Below are 20,933 nucleotides of genomic sequence, written 5' to 3'. Positions count from 1 at the left end.
TGAAATATGTAATTAAGTTTAATATATCCAAGTTCAAGGTCACTGCAGATGATAAAAAATAGAGTTCTGTTCAGAGCATATTTTTTAAGGTCATAGATGTTTGATATAGAACTAGTTTTTCTTAACATTTAACAAGTATGAACTATAAAATATTCTAACACGACCCGCATTTTTCCCTATTGATTAAAACTATTTGAAATTCAGTTATAACATAGTAGTCTTCAACAATTCTGTTTATTTCAGGTTGCCGATTCAGCGATTTTGGCATGTCATTGTTTTACATTGGAAGGGGAACGTTTTATAGATCCGATCAGAGATAAGCGTCCTGGCCGTGTTCTTCCTTTACACGAAGAGTAACACATACCACCATGAATATACATTCTTCATGTATAATAAAACAGTTTGTTTAAAGTGATACATGAATAAAAATAACGAAAATTGTTATTTGAATTTTACCATTGAGAATTCGACTAACAGCATCAATCTGATTAGTATGCATGAAAATGTCACATTATATAAGACACAATCAAATTTATGTAAATTTTTCAGCTAAGAAAAGATATTGGTAGTCTTCTAGACTCAATTGATACCAAATTTAGCAACATAGTTTTCATTTTTCTAAATTTATCCGTGATTCAAATGAAGAACTTTCATGTGAAGAAACAGCAGATACATATATGACACACTCATTTAAATGTGATTGAAGATGCTTTGTTTCCTGTTATATTGACGAGGTCACAAATATGTACTCGTTTCTTCTTTCTGTAGAGGAGGCATGAACGACTTGCCTTCTATATCGATCAACTTCTTACAGGAAAGTATTTTACTGTCATTGACCTGAAAAACATTGACTGTTATTTTTTTTCATCATAAAACAATAAAATTCTTAAAAACATTGATGCAAATATGTTTTCAGATACAAACCAAATTCTTTAAAGGAACCATATAACTTTTAAACATTTTAAACTTTCTTCTCTCTGTTAGAGACATCCATCTGATCATCAGAAAAATTAGTCACGTGTCCAAAAATAATAACAAAAATTAGTAAAAAAACATAATATATTGTAAGCACTGTGCTTATAAAAAAACAGCCCCATCATGTACATTTGTCTACTAACATACTCAATGTACATAAACGAAAATAGATTAGGAATTCTAACAACACGAAATATTAAAAATGATTCAGGCTCGGTTTGTGCCTGTCTGTTGATGAGCATTAATTGTTCAAAAATACCTCCGTCAATGCATATCTCTAGCATCGGCATAATTCAAACTAAACATTTAAATTGAAATGGTGTTTAGTTTGGGTGATAGAACATCTGCAGATATGCCAATAGTTCATATATGCTAGGAATGACAGGCGATTCGAAGTCAGGAAATCAAAGATGCCAGAGCAATAGCATAGATACTGATATTGCACGTAGACAAGTATTTTTTTGTGTTTTACGTTTCTTAAGGTAACTCAATCATTTGTTGACTATAAATACCTTTTCAATGCTATAAATAGGGACGATGCATCATTTCAACAGTAACGCAGAGAAACGCTCACCAAACCTTTGTCTCATGTCGTGCAAGATCAAACAAATCTTATAATATACACATTGTTTATATAGATGTACACTTAGAAAACTGTTTATAATCTTGATATTGATTCGTTTAATAGGAAATTTGTTTATTTACCTTTTTCAACGGAGTATATTGCGAATGGTGATGAACCGGATTATTATTTGCTCTGTTATAACAACAAAGTAAAGCCCAACGCCATTTGTCACTCAGATTAGCGCTACTGAAGTGCAGGACATTACAGTGCATAAACAAAGCGTCACCTATGATTTGAAGAAACACACAAAATGTACATTATTCAAATTTTACCATGTTTCACTGATTAATTCCATGACTGATGATATACGTGAAAGTCTCACCTCGTATTTAACCGAAACGCTAGAAATGCTTCTGTAAGATCAGAATTTTTATTACACAGATGCAAAATGAATGTAAAACAAGCATCAACATAATCAAAACAAATACATAACAAACCTTCTTCAAGTTCTGCATACAGTAATGGAATACCGTTCTTCTCTTTCTGAATTTCTTTAATTCTTTCTCTGTCAGCTTCGAACTGATCGCCCAATCTATGGTGCTCAATTATACCACATTTTTGTGTCACTGGTAAATACTGATAAGAAAGATATGAATAGTGCAGACAGTGCTGTTCCTAGTAGTTAGATGTTACAAAACTCTCGTACAGTATCATACTAGTACACACATAGTTGTAATAAGTAATTAAAAAAGTGGAAAATTCTTATATGCTGCTGTTGCAAGACGCGTAATATTGATAATAGAAAAGAAACATGTGAGAAAATATAATAGAACAATTAAAACAAACTAATAAAAACAAACAAAAGACAAAATCCCTTAAGAACGTCAAAAAACACCAAAATTGAAAATGTTGGTGGCCAAAATATCAATACGTAAGTGAATGCCAATAATTTGGTTTTACTCAGTTTCTATATTGGTTAATTTTTTTATGTGAACGTTTCTTCGCCATTGTCGGCCTAAAATTTTATTTTTACAGGCTCATCGACTGAATATGTACATGTGCAAAATGGCAAACTGACTCCCCTTCCAGTTTTTCTTTTTTATATCGATATGAAGCTTGTCATACAACGAGTCGGAAGAGAGGTTACTGTGGGAGTGTAATTTCCTAATACTAGATTTTATATCCGCCGTTTAGTCATACCGCGAATATAACATTGACAGATGCAAAATGTTTATCTCCTTGCAAACACTTCTTTTAAAAATTAACTAATCTGTAAACATTGGAATTAAGTTAATTACAAAGAAGAAAGAAGAAGAAACGTACATAATATATAAGGCAAAACTTCAAATAATTTTAAACTTTGTTTTTTAATACATGTAAAACATTCTCATACACCCCAGAAATCAGCCGAATTACCTGTAAGCATCCGTTTGCCTTTTCGCATTTGTCCATTGCAATGAACACTGTTATCATGTTTAGATATAAGCATCCGTTTTCATACCCATACCTAATAAAACATATGTTAAAATACAAAAAATGCACATTTGGCAAATTGAAACAAGGAGGTTCCGCGAAACTTGTTGAAACATAAGCCTTCTACTGAAACTTTTCATAATTTGCTTATGTGCATGATAAAATGAAAGTTTTTTCCTGGTTTAATATCATTATGAACAGTGCAACATATAATACTCATGTACAGTCAGTAAACACACTTCAAAGCAAAACTTAAGTGATATTTCTATATTGATAATATCAATCGTTTGATCAATGTCTGTATAGAACGTTTAAACACATAGTTGACTCGTAAGAAATAAGACGTTAACATGATACACAGTTTTAAATCCTACCCGTCATCCTGGTGCCACAGATGACGACCATCTTCTTTTGGTGGTTTTCCCATAAGTTTCGAGTGATAATGATAAACTTCTCCTCCTAAGAGATTTTCACATGTAGTGACAACTTTTTCACACCTGCCCAATATACCCGTGATATCGTCCCCAGGCTGCTTCCAGATAATCATATGAGTTTCCCTTCCCTCGCTATTGTCGAGCTAAAATTTATTTATACAGTTCATTAACAGAAAATCCAAAAATGCAAATGAAACAACAGTAACACAAAAAACGAGATGTATATTATTTTATGATTCTATTGCCTTATCACAATACATTATCATCACTCTTCCCAGATTTTCTGTTAAGATGATAGATTTAAAACATGATATTTTTGAGGTTTTTCTTTCAATGTTTCATTAACCCAACTATGTATTGTTATAACTATTTTTCAGTTTTTTCCCCGTAATTTATCGTAATTTTTTTAATGAGGTCAATAGAGAAAAAATGAAGTACAACTTCAAATCAATTTAATCATTCAATCTTGGTACAGGATAACAGACTTATTTGCCACTATGTTATTAAACAATGAAATTACACATCTTATGCTAAACGGATAGTAAAAAAACTAGAAAGTTCTAGCCTTGTGATCAGCAATACTACTATCTTTTCTCTCCCTTGTTTCAAACGCTCTATTACTAGCAACCCATATGCTGATATTGTTAAAACTCTGAAGAAACTATTGATAAACAATGCTATAACATACCGCGTACATATATGCCTTGAATTCGTCTGACTCAAAACTGGTTTTAATGTGTGTCACTTCCTCCTTCGAAAGGAAATTCCTGTAAATTATATGTTTATTTTGTAGAGTGTTAAGACATACCGACAGTGTAAAGGTCATTAAGCGATTTTTTAGCGATTCTTCTTGCATTATTTCAGTCACAAGCGTTTTAAGCAGAACCTTCTTGAATTTTTTTAACTTATCACAAGCTTCAAAAGTATAAATGTAATAACTCTATTTATTCTTATATGTCTTTATAATCTTAATAACGTGAAATCCTTCTTTTGAACATTCAGCCTTTATTCTAGATTCTGGGCAAAAAGTGATTTACACTTCACCAATTTGATAGACATCAATTTTTAAAAAATAAATTTATAAGTCTATGGGAAAAAAACTGGTTTACCTTACTAAAATACATCCGTAGTTGTCGAATTTCGCTTTCATGTCATCTGTGACAGTGAACGCATCTTTATCTTTCGTAAATGTACACTCTGAAACAGTAAATTACTTTTATCTAAAGCCAAAATAGTTTAAATAATATATTCATTTGTACTTAATATTTAAATTTTAATAATTGGTTCTATAAAAAGGCTTGAGAGTATGTATAGTAAAATTCAAACAATATTGCATATACATCACACACATTTGGTCTGCCTGGGAATCACTGGACTGTTCCTTACTTCTTTCGTTTTTTTACTTGTTGACATATATCAGCTAGCATAACAAGGTGACTGAACAATGTTTTGTTCATAAATGCAACATTTTCCCTCCAGCGTCACAACTAAAATGTTTCCTGTCTGTCATTTAAACGTGCTCTCACATTTAACACATGAAGCTAAAAACGCAAACTACAAAAAATTTGGACACCTGTCCAAATTCCTTTGAAATAAATCCCGCATATTTTTTCACCAGATTTATTTACCAGTTTGCCATACGCCACTAAAAATGGCGAATGGCAAAAGTATTATAAGGAAATATCCATGATCAGCACTTTCTTAAAGATCCTGTATGTTGTTGTTAAGGTTTTTACCACATTAAAATGCAATTTTATATATGTATATAATTATGCGCCTTAAAATGTTTTCAAACATAGAAGAATATGTTAAATATGTACTGCAAATATTTGTCCACATTATATGTAATCATTAAAATGTATGCACTCATTTCTTATTGGAATTTTTTTTTTTGTTGACTTTATAGAAAATAAATTTCTAATTACCTCCCTTTAATAACATGAACTGTAAATTCGGTAATACATATATCTTCACAAATAATGCCTTTGGAACTTACAATATTGGTCAATCTTCATTTGAGCATTATATTTATGATATTAAACCATAAAAAAGGATACATATTAGAGGATGTAAGTTTATTCTAAATAATCACTTTCATTTCATTCATTGAGCGCAACAAAAAAATCGTCCCTTTATCTAGTTGAAGGCTACTTTAACTTCTACATCTGTTATCATACAAGATAAATGTGGATTTCGTTTTGAATATCATTCTAAAAGTGGCTTTTTTCTCGCGATTTTTTAGCCCCATGCGGTCTGAGTGTAGTTTGGTTTGCTGTGAAATCACAGATGAACTTATAACCGTTTGTTCTTAATGGTCATTTTTAGTACCATATCTTTCAAAGGGTCTAAGAGTTTCAAGATGCCTTTTATGATGCATAACTATTTACATAAGATACAATTTAAGTGGTTGCTCAGCAGAAATTATTATTATTACATAAGTTTCCGAAACAATTCATTCCGCCAGCTTCACAAAGTTCGTTATTGAAAATGTGACTACGCTGAACAAAATTCAATTTACAGGTTGTATTACAGACCGTGTTACAGTATTGCGTTTTCGGGTCACAGTATAGAATTTTCAAGATGGAGCTTATTTATGGGGAAGAGAGGTAGGTGATTTTTATTCAGGTCCATACTATAATAAGTTTAGTTTCTAAAAAGTGGTTTTAGTCCTTTGCTTGTAAGGAACCGGACCCGGTATCTAGTCATATATTTCTTCAGACCCTGCATCGCAGATTTATCTCTAAATTGTCTCATAAATATGCAGATTTGACAGTTTGAAAATCGAGAAACCAACGCATTTTTCTCCCATTCATTCCAACATTATTTATGCCAAGAAAAAATAAATCTACAAAACGTTAGTCCTTTGTGTTTAGAAACGTTTATAAAAGTAAATTACCAGTTGAACCTTTTTTTTCTGTTCGTTAAATGCATTTGAAAAATAAATAATGTTACAGTATAGAGCGATGTGATTTGTGCAGGATTACAGCATAGACCAAGCAATTCTTAGCCGATTTTGTTGCAGTTTATACCCAGATTTCGGTTACAGCTTAGACCTCGATATTTTCTATCAATGCTAGGTAAAATGTATGAATGATTCATAGACTTTCAAATCTCAACTCAACTGGTCAGCTTATTGACCCGATGGCTATTCGTCCGTTTGTCGTACACATGTGTGTCCAATCTCATCCGCTCAGTCGCTACCTGACTAAATTTGATGAAATTTACATGAATTTCCACAAAAGTTGTTTACATGGTTTCGGTTGCAATCTGTGATACAAAATTAAAAAAGGCAATGTTTAAAAGTTTAAAGCTGAAGTCGTGGACGGTAGCTTGCACTTTACTCAACTGTCCATGAATAGACTCAATCAAAACGAGCTTGCACCAGCCTCAAGTGTGACGTTTGGGGTTTTCCTTTTTCTGTTTTTACCAATAACTTGATGCATATTATTGCAGTAAGCCTTAATTACATTTGTCGGCTTTTTAAAAACATTAATTGACATAGATTTATAACTTTCGTAGTAATCATAAGTCAGTGCTACGTAATATGTAAATGATAACAAACATTTGATGTTAGGAAAAGGACATCTTCCATCAAATTTATTTGTTTTGGTTTAAAATGTGCTCTGAATTGTTGAAGGGTAGTAATTCTAAGCATGTTGACTTTATTATGATGCTTTTAAATTATGTTTAAAAGATCCCTAAAAACATATTTCAACATTTGTTCACAACAATTATCTCAATGACTTTCAAGTCCGACGTGGTGGCCAAGGGAATTCTTAAAACAATCATCTTTTCTATATCTTTTTATGGCAATCTCGGCCACAAAGCAATAAAGGCATCTTCTACTTTTTTGATTAAAGCTACTTATTTTGTTTTACTTTTTACCGTCAATTTAATCAGAATTGTCTAGGAACTTCTTCTATATTTCTAAGTAGGGCGATTTTTTTTCCTACGCAGATAGCACATTTGCGAGAAATATATAATACCGGTCTATGTTTTTTAGAAACGGACCACTTCGTAAAAAGGTCCATACAAAAAAAATTCAGTAAATAAACCTTCTAATACATCCTTTTCTTCAGCTGGTTCCAACTTCTGTACTTCTGTGAATATAGGGAGAGGAAACATATGAGCGTACTTTGTCAGTATTGTTTTTGTTTTAAATATCATAAATAATAATATATTTGAAGCATCAACAACTATAAATAAAGCAAATGACAGTTGGTTTAAACATACATGTATTTATTTAAGCTGAATTGCGAAACAAATGTTAAATTGATAAATGCACCGGATAAGAAAACAGAGGAATTATAGATTAAATGAGACCAATACAACATTATTTACAATCATGCATGACTTGATTTTGTGTTATTTTTTACATAAGCTAAATAATATCACCGAAATCACACTTCAGTTTTAAGAATATGTTAAAGGAATCCATAAAAAAATATCGACACAGAAAATATGTTTCTAGTGCTACGTAATATGTAAATGATAACAAACATTTGATAACATAATGTTAGGAAAAGGAAATCATTCATCAAATTTATTTGTTTTAGTTTAAAATGTGCTCTGAATTGTTGAATAGTAGTAATTCTTAGCATGTTAACTTTATTATAATGTCTTTAAATTATGTTTAAAAGATCCCTAAAAATAATGAAATTTGTAAATATCGGCCACCGTTCTCCAATTCAACCTTGTAACAAAACCGTTATCTACATATCAAGGCCAGACAGTGCCAGATAACCAATACAGACGATTTTACAACATCCATCAAATTGTGTTTGGATTCCGTCAAGTTTGTATTTTTTCCTTATACAAAATATTGTACTGGACATTTTTTTGTCTTTTAGTGTTAAACGGACACTTAACTGATAAAGATATAATACAAAAAGTGACAAAAAATGCTGAATTGTCTCGGGATTATGATGAGAGACATAAGTTTTTCATGAACAGTTAATTATGCAGTCAATAACTGAACTACTTGTTTCAATCATATTCATGTACGTAACGTTAAAGGGAAAGTCAAACAAGGTTTTGTAAATGTTTCAAGATTGTTAGGTGTTAGACGTACCTTTAGGTGATAGATGTGAACTAAAATAAAAATATAATTTCTGAAACATAAATATTATGAAAATAATTTTTAATATTGCACCGTTATTTCCAAAACAGTGGCCGCTTTTGAAGGAGGGATCATTCAAGTAATTACTAATTTCGAATATCTCCCTTTTTAATGCAACATTAACAAACAACAGTGCGATATAACGTGTTGCATTGTCGATCGTCGCCTCGATCGTCGTATCGTTGTAATGCATTGTAACAATGTCACTTCGCATTATCATGTGAAACCCCTTTTACGCGACGGGCGACATACTATCTAACATAATAAGGACACCGTAGGTTAGAAACATGTTCAAAATCATCGTGACTAAGTTTGAAACTGATAATTCATATTCAAGCTTCGTCACCAAAACTCAATAGATATATAGGTAGAAAAAAAATGTTTCTTTTATTATATTTTAAGATCATGCAAAAATAAAAAATGTATATTCTGCTTTCTGTCTGTATGTACCTTTAAAAATTATATCGGATATTTATACCAAATTAATTGGATCTTTGTATAAAAACTTTTTCTATGATGAAGGTTAAGCGTTGCCTTTACCTTGTTGATTTTTTTTACCATCCAAGCTTTTAGAATTGCGTTGCAGTTGTTTCCTGAAAATAATAACAGCTTTGTGATATGAAAATAAAAATAATCATTTATAAATAATAATAAATAATTTTGTGAAATAGAATTCTTTTAAACCAAAAGATAGTTGCAGTGGTCAAATGAATACTCTCAAAACTTGGGTGTATAGAAATGCCTGGGCTATATTCTTTGAAAAATAAACAAAACAAAACAACAATCTGAAAACTAAAATGTGGCGATTACATATGTTATTTATTCAGAAAGTAATAGAAATCAATTTCATATTTAAGAATGTAATATATAGAAAGAATACAAACTTACACTGTAGCATATGTGGCAGCCGACGATGCAATAGCTCCAGCTAATCCACTAAGTATAGCGACCAAAGAGAGAGAAACTGAAATTAACAATGACAAATAAAGTATAAATAGATTTTTTCAGTTTTTAACTACTTTAATGATTAACGATAAAGTTAACATCTTATGACTTTTTTTATAAATACTGGAGCAATGGTTCATTTAAGTGATTTACGTAAATATTTCTTCATTTGCGCATTAATTTAGTATTCTACTATAAAATATAGTAGATCTTTTTTGATAACAAATTTATTTCAACATTTGTCCACAACAATAATCTCAATGACTTTCAAGTCCGGCGTGGTGGCCAAGGGAATGCTTAATACAAGCATCTTTTCTATATCTTTTTATAGCAATCTTGGCCACAAAGCAATAAAGGCATCTTCTGCTTTTTTTGTTTGAATCTACTTATTTTGCTTAACTTTTTACTGTCAATTTAATCAGAATTGTCTAGGAACTTCTTCTTTATTTCTAAGTAGGGCGATGATCTGTTTTCCTACGCAGATTGCACATTTGCGAGAAAATATTACATCCAGTCTATTTTTTTATAGAAACGAACCACGTCGATAAAAGGTCCATACAAAAAAAAAAAAAAAAAAAAACTTTGATGTAAATCAACCTTCTAATTCATCCTTTCCTTCAGCTGGTTGCAACTTCTGTACTCCTGTAAATATATAGAAAGGAAACATATGAGAATTGTTTTTTTTGTTGTTGTTTGTTTTAAATATTAATGAAAAAGATTAATAAATAATAATATATTTAAAGCATCAACAACGATTGATAAAGCAAATGACAGTTGGTTTAAACATACATGTATTTATTTAAGCTGGATTGTGGAACAAATGACAGTTAAATTGTTAAATGAACCGGATAAGAAAACAGAGGAAATAAAGATTAAATAAAACCTATACAAGATTATTTATAATCATATATGACTTTATATTGTGTTATTTTTACATAAGCTAAATAATATCATTGAAATCACACTTCAATTTTAGTTTAAACATATTTATTCCCGAATATTTACATGATATACATAATACAATACAATCAGAATACAAATATATAATATATTCAAAGAAAAGGATGAGAACGAAAGACTAAGTCTTATAAAATTCTTCTCCTTTTAGTGTAACTTTATAATGAAATATGATAAACAAGTCGATTTTATAATATTTTGTACAATTATCAAAAAAGTGGAATGTAAATATTTGTGACGAAGTAAACGTTATATTTATAAGTAATCATGGGGATAAGAATTAGAAATTATAATAACGAAAAAAGAAGAAAGGAAAACAAATAATATAATAGGAAGAAAAAAGAAAGAAAGAGAAAAGAAAGATTGCTTCACTGTTTCACTTTAAGTTCAGAGAAATCGCTTTGATTCTGAGATCAAAGTATGAACATGTTTAAAGATATTGGCATTATCAGTATCTGAGATGTCCGGGTTGCCAAAAAGTAGGGTGTTGAGGGTAATATCGAAATTATTTAGATTTCCCAATAATTTTTTCTCTACATGTACGAAAGCGATTGCATTCAAAGAAGTAATGAAAGTTAGTTTCCATTTGACCACACTCACATAACGGCGATGGTGATATATTTTTAAGAAACAAATGATAATTTAGGAGCTACATTTTGTGCGTAACCTGGTGTGAAGAATTTGAAGTTTTCTATCACCAAAATAAAAGTATTTTGGTGTAGTTTTTCTTATCACGTGATAGATAATTTTTAAACATTGAAAGGGTAGGTAGATTCCTTATGTTAAGGGGCAAGTTGTTCCATTCACGAATTGAAGATGGGAAAAAGAACTAAAGTATAATGATGTCCTTGCTGAAATACCAATAGTGTCGTTTGAATTTCTAAGTTATAACGAGTGTTTGTTTGATACGGTATTGGTTCTGACAAGTATTCTGGTGCAATGCCATGTTTGATTTTTATATTGAATAATGTTAATCTATGTTTATAACGTCTTTGTTCTAATGTTTCCCAATTTACTTCATTATTTAAGTTTTCAATTGAAACTAGTCTTGTTGCACCAGACACTATTCTAGCACATTCATTTTGTATTTTATCTAAGAGGTCAATTTTAAGAACATGTTAAAAGTATTCATGATAAGATATCGACAAAAAATATGTTCCCCTATGGCCCATACATGAGTATACAAAAATAAAATATAACGAGAGGAACATGATGGCTCTGAATCGCTCACCTTAAATACATTGTTAGAAATGGTCACAATTTTTAAATGCAGTAGTAAAATATAAGTTAATTTTTGATGTGCCATTTCATACCAAGCTGCATAACTGGTATTTGTGGATACTTGCTGGGAAATGATAAATGCCAAGAAGACTTTTTTACACTTTTATTTACAATTCTTTATAACCAAGTAACCCCATGGCGGGCCCAATTTTGATCCCTGGGTCATAGTTTATATCACTTTGGTAAACTTGAAGTTTAATATGCTACATGCCAAATATTAATGCTCTCGGCTCGGCAGTATAGTTTCTGCCAGAATGATTTAAAGGAACATTTATAAAGCCTTTTTGAGCTCTAACTTCGATTGTGATTTTCTTATGAACCAATTTATTTTACTTTTGTAGAGGGTCTTTTAAAGGCCTGGTTCAGTTCAAATAAAATGTCGACAAACCCTACAGCTCGTCTCTTTGCAAAACATGTTTTATTTAACAATTTTGAACATGTTTACAAAAATGCATTAAATTTACATAAAGTGTTCCAAAGCATGTAAGCGGTATAAATACGTTCACTTTCATAAGAAATTGTTAATATATCTTTACATGAATGACCGTACAACGGATACAATGATCAATCACAATAGCAGGTGTCAAGTGCCGTGTGGCAGCCGTAAAAAGTTGCCCCGTACTTCACTTCAGTGTTGTTATATTTTCTGGTCTTTCGGGATCATTGATGCCAGCACTATTAAGTGTTGAGAATTGAGTACCGCTCAAGCCGGTGCTAGCGGGCGTGAGGGATGTTGCACTTATTCATTATCCCTCATGTACAGACTCAATCAAACCGAGTCTGCAATTCTTATGTAATTTTGTTGTGATTAATGCTTCCGACGGATCACTTTGTTTCCAGAATTTAGATTACTTTTGAAACATTGTAAGACTTACATGTAATAGCTTAATAATCCAAACGATGCTTCAATAAATAATCAAGCAATTCAAGAAGATAGAAACGTTACTATATGTCGTTAAACAATGAAGTCTTAATTCGTGAAACCGGGGCAGAGGTATATATATTCACAGTATTCGAAGCGGCAAGTCTTCCGCAATTTTCAAAGCTGTGTATTTGACACAAGGAAAAATATTTGAATTTGAATTTGATAGCTAAAAACCTATTTGAATGAAAGGTTAACTATTCTATGAATATTACAGACAATTAATAATTATAGACAGATGCGGACACACTCAAAAACCGACTAGGTACTGGAAGACATTGTTTGTTTGTTGTTTTTTTTATTTGCTTTTTTTTTCTAAAAGATAAACACGCTTGCGAACGTTGGTTATTTACTTACCTTTCTGACCGAGGACTCATTGCATTTCAGTTATTGCTTGAAATAGACTTACATATGCCCAAATGTCTGTACAAGCAATTTTGCATATGGAAGGAAATCTTATTATCAGATTGTTTGAATGAGACAAACAATTGAAATAAATAATTAAAAGTATTTTATCTATTTGAAAACATTTGTAAATTTAGATATTTATCAATTATAACTTTGTTTAGCTCTAATCATGGTGATAATGTTGAAAGTGTATGCACATTAAAAGTAAGGTGGCGCATGGAGAATTAGTTTTTTAAAGAGTCTCTTCATCGAAACATGTGGAATAATTTAAAACTAAAAAAAGTAATTGACTCAAAAGCATAAAATAGATTACCGTATCAATGTCTATTTTTATCTAAACATTGAAAATACAATGTCTTATAAAATAAAGTTAAATAATGCTTTCTATTAACAACAATTCAATTTATTATATGCATTTCAATAGACAGTAAAATAATATTTTGATAATTTTACAGTGTAAATATAAGTGTGGCGCCGTTATACCTCGCAACGCCGATAAATATCGCACTTGCCTTTAAATGTCGCACTATTGCCGCTAAATGTCGCAACCGCCGCTATATGTCGCAAAATCGATCGCCGTTAAATGTTGCATATTAACGTTAAATGTCGCACGATTTTACGTCTTATTAAATTTCGCAACGCTACCGTTAAATGTCGTAAGATGTAAATTCCTTTTAAACCAGTAGCTAATGGTGTTGCATTTTATTTGTATGTTAGTTATTTGTTACTTATCATTAGTAAAGCGAAAATTAATGAGTTCATATTAAAAGAAAGGGGGAGGGATTTCCATCTATCTGCTAAGATAGGCTTTGTTGATACATACGTGTTTTCATTTTACATGTTTCTTAAAAAATGATTGGTTGAAAAAGGAGTTTTCTTATTCGGTTTTAAAATCTAAAACCATAATTTATTCCTCCTTGGCTTTTGCATACATACGCTTTTTCATTTTACAACTTACGTGCCGAGCTTTTAAGCTAAGATATAACCTGAGGAAGCAAATTCTAGAAAGATTGGATTGAGATTTTATATTGTGTGTCCGCATTTTTTCCTATACCTCCACATTTAGAGGTTTTATGATATTGTCATTTTCACATTTCGAATTACTGTCTTAAAATTTCATTTATGCGAAAGCCTGTTTAGTTTTGTTTTGTTTGTATGTTTGTTTTTTATTACAATTAAAAATAGAGTTTCAGTCATACACGAACTGTTTATGATAGATATTTAAGAAAGAATATGAAAGTGTGTAAAGTTTTCTATTTTCAATGGTCAATCAATTACTTATTTCATTTATTAAGGGCTTGTTAATATCATATACTTTATACAATAATGAGGTAAGATATAGAATCGAGTGTTTTTTAATACATGCAGAATCGTGTTGAAGGGAATCTATTGATATATATAATCTATTTCTGTTTAATATCTTTAATTAACATAAAACATTGGAAACTTTATAAAAGAACTTGAAAAAATATTATGATATTAATTATTGACATATTAGAACGTACAATCGAATCGGTATCTACCGATTCCGCATTGTCCTACAAGAGGGCCATGCTCCCACCACTAAGTGTAACTGTAATAAGTGGAGAAAGTTTGACGCTCAGGGCATCCTCCCCTGGCATCTCCCCTATCGCATTTTTATGGAAGACCGCGGTTTGGATGGACTCAAACACGTTCCTTATTGACATGATCAGGCGGGCTGATGTTTATGCAACTTGATACTTCAGTGCCAATCATTAAAATTATTTGAATGTTGTTACTTTGTTTACTTAATTTGTTTGCTAGTACAACCAAAGCACGCACTTATGGTATTTGAAACAAGCGAAGTGTTATGAATTCATTGAATGTTAACAAGCTGGTCATTCACCACAGAAGAGCAAGAACAGCCAGCTTGAATCACAAACTTTTGTTTTGGTGGTATTAGCAAATTTAGATTCTGATAGCTGCCCAATAAAACAAAATCATTAAAATTATTTGAATGTTGTTACTTTGTTTACTTAATTTGTTTGCTAGTACAACCAAAGCACGCACTTATGGTATTTGAAACAAGCGAAGTGTTATGAATTCATTGAATGTTAACAAGCTGGTCATTCACCACAGAAGAGCAAGAACAGCCAGCTTGAATCACAAACTTTTGTTTTGGTGGTATTAGCAAATTTAGATTCTGATAGCTGCCCAATAAAACAAAATCATGTTTAAAAAGGTTATTAAATTGACTGTGTTTCAGTGGGACTTTAATCAATATATTACAAAGCATTCATACTATTTTTGATCTTATTAGTAATATATATTTAAAAGACTGAATGTATTGTTAATTTCTAATAATGTCAATATACATGCCATTGCGATATTTATAAAACTGCCTGAAATTTGAACCTGTCTTTAAATGCAATCGCTGATAATGGCTTTTAACACCAATAAGCCCTCTTTGATTCGAGCACTTTGAAATGTGTTGAAAATTGAGTACAGCTCATCGAACATAGGGATGTAAGGGATGTTGCTCTTTTTTATTTTCCATCATGTACAGACTCAATCAAACCGAGTCTATAATTTTCATGTTATTTTGTTGTGGTTTATGCTTCTGAGAGGCACCCCTATGAACTACTTTTCTGCAAAGTATGCAATAATTTCAACGACATCAAGCTATCAGACTGAAACGGAATACAGAATTTTACTGCATTAGATACCTTTTCATTTGGATCACTTTTAATTTCTCTCTTTCTTAGTTTAAACATATTTTATTCATTATCACAGTACATTATATACAATCATTCAATATATTCAATGTTTAAATGGATTAGAACGAAAGATATAAAATCTTATATATCTTTCTTAATGCCAGTTTGAAAACAAATCCTTATTCAACAGGCTTCATTTTATGAAAGAATTTTACCTTTCATCATTAGCTCTTTAAAGAAATCATGGTAGAATCGAACACGAAGCGAACTTTTGAAAAAAATGTGCCCTTTTCTCACAAAAGGTACTATGTGACTTGCTCCATATACACTTTGATTTACAAATACGATTGGGTCTAGTCATGATGCAATCGATATGTCTGCGACGAGTTCACTCATGAGCAAAAGAAGAGTGAACATAATATTTTTTCAATAACAGTCCCTAATATATTTAGAGTAAAACAAAAGCTTAAAGTAATAGCATGTTTTGTTTTGTTTTTATGGTTTTAACTCACACCAACACAGGAAAGGTCATATGGCGACGTTCAAGCTTTACTGGTGGAGGAAGACCTCAGGTTCCCTTTAAGGCACGAACGGGCGCCTGAGTAGAATCACCGACGTTTCGTTAGCTAGCTGGATAGCTTCCTCACATGAATTCCCTGTCGGGATACGAACCCACAGCGGTGAGGGGCAAGTGGTTTGAAGTAAACGACCTTAACCGCTCGGCCAGAGACGTGTAAAATGAATTCAATCACATATCTTGTCCTCGCCCAATGCCAGAATTATGCGAATGACTTATCAAGGCATTAATAGTGAACGCAATTAAAAGCCTGTGGAAATTTCAAAATGAGGCGGTTTCATCAACAAATCGAGACAATTCGCAGTCGCATGTACTTAATTTATATTAAACTAACAATAAATTTCAGTAAATATCAAATGTATGTGACTATTGTAGGTCACATTTGTTGCAATGAAATATAAGACATTTTTCCGAAATATGATCATTAGAAAAATAATGTTTCCATGTTAATGTTTCGAAATAACGAAACCACGATGGTGAGAGGTCGAAAGTACGATATTGAAAAAAACGAACTCATTTCAACTTTTCATTATCCTACCATCGACTTTGTACCATCGTAATTTCGTTATTCCATCTTTTCACACATTTGTTATTGTTTTGCGATTACCCTAACGGGACACCGTACATTCAAATTGAATTGCTATTAGAATTCATACATGCTTAAACCGCCAAATTTGCGATTGAATTTTGCCATGTGGCTTATAGCTGGTTTCTAAACGCACATCAATTTCCTATTACATTGCCTTTTGCAAGGTAGGGCCAATAAGGAAAATGTCTGCCATTCATCCTTTCTTGCATATTTAGATGATTTATGTGTAGAAGTTCAAAAGCATAAACTTGTCATCAAACACATTTTAACTGACAATGAAGAAAAAAAAGCCAAAAGGTAATCAGATTTTTGCATCAATCGAATTTATACAACTGTAATCAGATTGTAACAATATGATACTATCTATGGTACTATTCCTATAATTCCAAGACTTTATAACAGAGTAATCAAGTGCCCCGCCTAAAGGAAGTTTTACATAGTAGCACACAATAGTATTATTTGACAGTTTGAGTTTTTCTGGACAAGATCATATATATAGCTTTGACCTCGTGTGACCTTGACCTTAATAGGGGTCAGAGTTTCGCGCATGACTCATTGTCTATAATATGGTGAATATTTGTGCAAACTCATTTCAAAATACTTTGATGAGTGAAAAGGTTGTGGATCTGATACAAAAAGGCATTATAACAGACCACTTTAAGTTTTGGTCTTTAAATGTGACCTTGACATTGGAGGTAGGATTCTGGGTGTTGTGCATGACATGTGGTTCTAATTTGTAACATGTGTGTCATATAAATTCAAAATCACAGTGTAGATGAAAACATTTTGGATTGGACAAGAAATATGCTCCCAATCAAACATGTGACCATTGTCAATCAACAAAGTTGTCTTAGATGTCTTAGATAGTGAGCATTTGTGCCAAGTTATTTCAAATTCCTTAATGGACTAAAAAGTTACCTGACACGAATTGTACCTTCCATCAGATAATGTTGACCTCTGATCTCCAAGTGAGACCACCGTGGAGGTCTGGTTCGTTCGCATAACAGGTCGTCCTAATTTGGTGAACATATGTTATTTCAAAACCTCTTGATGAATGGCTGAGTTAAGGAGCGGACAAACGGACGGAGCCTTTTGATAAATCCCTCTTTTTCTTTGAAAAGAAGGGAGACAAAAACGTATACAAATGTGTTTAATCACCAAGGGGCTTTTTGGATAAATTGCGGTCGTCAATTCATAAAACCGACTAAGATTACTTCATTTCAAACAATTTATTTAAATACTACAGCAAATTATTTCCTACATGATAGACAGTTTGACTCAATATTACAAACAAAATGGTTATATTAAAATAATACAGCAAGCTACTTGTTTAACATGTATTACAATTTTGCAATATTTAACGGTAGTTTTGTGATATTTAACGGTACGGGAAAATCGTGCGACATTTAACGTTAAAATTGCGTCATTTAACGGCATACGATTTTGCGACATTAAGCAGCTGTTGCGACATTTAGCGATAATGGTGCGACATTTAGAGATAAGTGCGACATTTATCGGGGTTGCCACATATAACGGCGCCACAATAAGTTATATGTACCATTAATCTTTACAATAGCCGGACAATTTTTGAATCCTGATATAAAGAAAGGGAAGTGTTGTCAGAAATACAGCCTGTCGTAAAAAATAATAATTTGCTTGATAACGAGAAGCACATGTAAATCTGATTATATCATTTTAAACTTTGAAATTTTACAGAATTAGTTTACACTTAACCAATTTGTAAAAGTGACCGAAAACCATTAAATAACGGCATTAATATATATAAAATGTGTCTGCTTCGTAAGTAAGATCAAATTATATTTTATTCCTGAACACCAACTAATATGACGAAGCCACTCGCAAACTATATACATCAATCTGTGTATTATATTAACATCTTACATGCGAAACAACGACCCATTTTCTTTACCTTCTTTGTTATTCTTTGAGTCATTGCTTGCACATATACATGTAAACTGATAACAGATTTAGTAAGATTTTCAAATTGAACAAAGTAAAAGATGCCTATTAATTTTTTCGACAATTTTTAAAACATTCTTGGACTTAGAAAAAATACTTTCTTTTGACCCAATTATATTTTTTATTAATATATATTTTCACGCAAACTCTTGTCAATTTGTCTGATGAAAATTTGTATACATTCAGAAAGTAGACAATACGGTTGCAGAGACATTGAAATGAAATAAACCTTAAATAAATTATATTTAGTGCAATCAATAAGAGTGAAACTGTTTTATCTTGTCTAACTATATTCACTAGCTGTGAGTAGAAGTTATTTCTATAATGATTTATTCATATATGTTTATCATCTTTATATTATATCTTCAGTGTATATGCTTGTTTTCTTTAACAAGGAAGATGTATTAGAATAAAATCAAATTAGCAATACGAAATTTCATGAAAATTTAAATCAAGCGAGAGAAAACATTGTACATTTAAGTTATCTGATAACCAATATTATAGGAACTAAAGGTGAGTGAACGTTACGAAAAAGTTACAAATCTGAAAAAAATAAATTTATGTACTAACCACATTGTGTTTCATGATTCGACCCAACAGATTGAGTTGTATGTCCTAAAGGACATGCAATGCATCTTGTTTGTCCATGAAACGGTTGAAATGTATCTTTTATGCACAGTTGACAACTTTGATACCCCGCATAAGTTCCAGGTGGACAAACAACTTTTCAAAAGAAATTGAAAGCATTTTATGTTACATACAACCATTTAAATAATGTATAGCTACATTTGTATACACGATACTAAATTGTCCCATTTTTCATGTCCCATAAAGTGTCCGTATTAAATTAAAACAGTTTTTATTTTTTTCTAAATGATAAAACCAAACCTTCCTATCAGACAATCAAATTTACCTTAAAAATAGACAATTGCTTTCTTGTTTTGTCAGTCTTATATATTTATTTTAAAACCTTTAAAATCACGAAAGTGTTTCGACTGAAACTTGTAGTAAGAAGATTGCATCTGCATTATATATAAATTCTTCACACTAGGGACAACATTTGAACAGCTTAGGTAGAAGACCTATAGATGATATAGAAATCATGTACTTTTCGCCACAAAAATACTGCCTTTCCACGGTGGACATTAAAGCAATAATTAATTAGTTCATATTTGAAAAAAAAGTGGAGGGATTTCCATCTATCTGCTAGAATAGGCTTTGTTGATACATACGTGTTTTCATTTTACAACTTAAGTGCCGATGTTTTTAGCTCAAATATAACATGAAGATAAATATAACATACTTGGAAGCAAATTCTAGAAAGATTGGATTGAGACTTTATATTGTATGTCCGCATTTTCCCTATATCTTCACATTTAACGGTTTTATGATATTGTCATTTTCACAATACGAATTACTGTCTTAAAATTTCATTTATGCCAAAACCTGTTTAGTTTAGTTTTGTTTTGTTTGTTTGTTTTTATTACGAAAGTGTGCGGAGTCAAAATTCATATTCATATTTAGTGACTACTTTCAGATGTTTTTTCTCTGACAGTCAATAGCTTCAGTTATTCATTTCATTATAAGAAATTAAAATAATGATTTTGTTATGTTTTTTAAACACATGGTAAGATTACGATGTCATATGGGATTTGCAAGTACAATGAGATATTCAAGTTCCGTTTCCGGTTACAAAACGACTTTCTGATTTCATGTTGGGGTTCATAAGACTCGCAAGTAATGAGAACTGCAAGTTCGCTGTTAATGATTTAATTGAATCTCACTGCTGAATAATCAAAATATTATTGCATACAATTAAAATTTAGCAAAAGGTTTTGTGAACAACTTTTATTGTTTTACTCGATATATCCGCTCGTGAAAATATATGGAATCATTCCATCATATTCCGTGAAAATATAATCCTAAATTCACGGAAAACGAATAAAATATCCTTGTAATAGTATTTGCCAAAAAGAGTATCCTTATGTCAGTCTCATTGACACTTGAGATTGTTCAATTTTAAACACTAA

General features: G+C 31.3%; 1 protein-coding gene across 1 annotated transcript in view; it reads right to left on the bottom strand.

Moving 5' to 3' along the window:
* Window positions 1–735: 735 nt before the first annotated feature.
* LOC132718541 (sushi, von Willebrand factor type A, EGF and pentraxin domain-containing protein 1-like) overlaps window positions 736–20,933 on the bottom strand; it is a 40,168-nt gene continuing 19,970 nt past the window's right edge. The window contains exons 16-27 of the mRNA XM_060702255.1: window positions 19,474–19,626; window positions 10,109–10,153; window positions 9,455–9,530; window positions 9,107–9,159; window positions 7,503–7,547; window positions 4,557–4,644; window positions 4,136–4,214; window positions 3,388–3,590; window positions 2,957–3,047; window positions 2,038–2,176; window positions 1,681–1,826; window positions 736–837 (exon numbers count right to left, since the gene is read on the bottom strand). Coding sequence (XP_060558238.1) covers window positions 736–837; window positions 1,681–1,826; window positions 2,038–2,176; window positions 2,957–3,047; window positions 3,388–3,590; window positions 4,136–4,214; window positions 4,557–4,644; window positions 7,503–7,547; window positions 9,107–9,159; window positions 9,455–9,530; window positions 10,109–10,153; window positions 19,474–19,626 — 1,220 coding nt within the window. The remainder of the gene's footprint in view (window positions 838–1,680; window positions 1,827–2,037; window positions 2,177–2,956; window positions 3,048–3,387; window positions 3,591–4,135; window positions 4,215–4,556; window positions 4,645–7,502; window positions 7,548–9,106; window positions 9,160–9,454; window positions 9,531–10,108; window positions 10,154–19,473; window positions 19,627–20,933) is intronic.

This window comes from Ruditapes philippinarum, unplaced genomic scaffold (genome assembly GCF_026571515.1).
Source record: "Ruditapes philippinarum isolate M1 unplaced genomic scaffold, ASM2657151v2 ctg7284_1_1_1_1, whole genome shotgun sequence".
NCBI classification, from domain to species: Eukaryota; Metazoa; Mollusca; class Bivalvia; order Venerida; family Veneridae; genus Ruditapes; species Ruditapes philippinarum.
The sequence above is the reverse complement of the archived record's forward strand: the minus strand, read 5'-3'. Positions and strand labels throughout refer to the sequence as shown.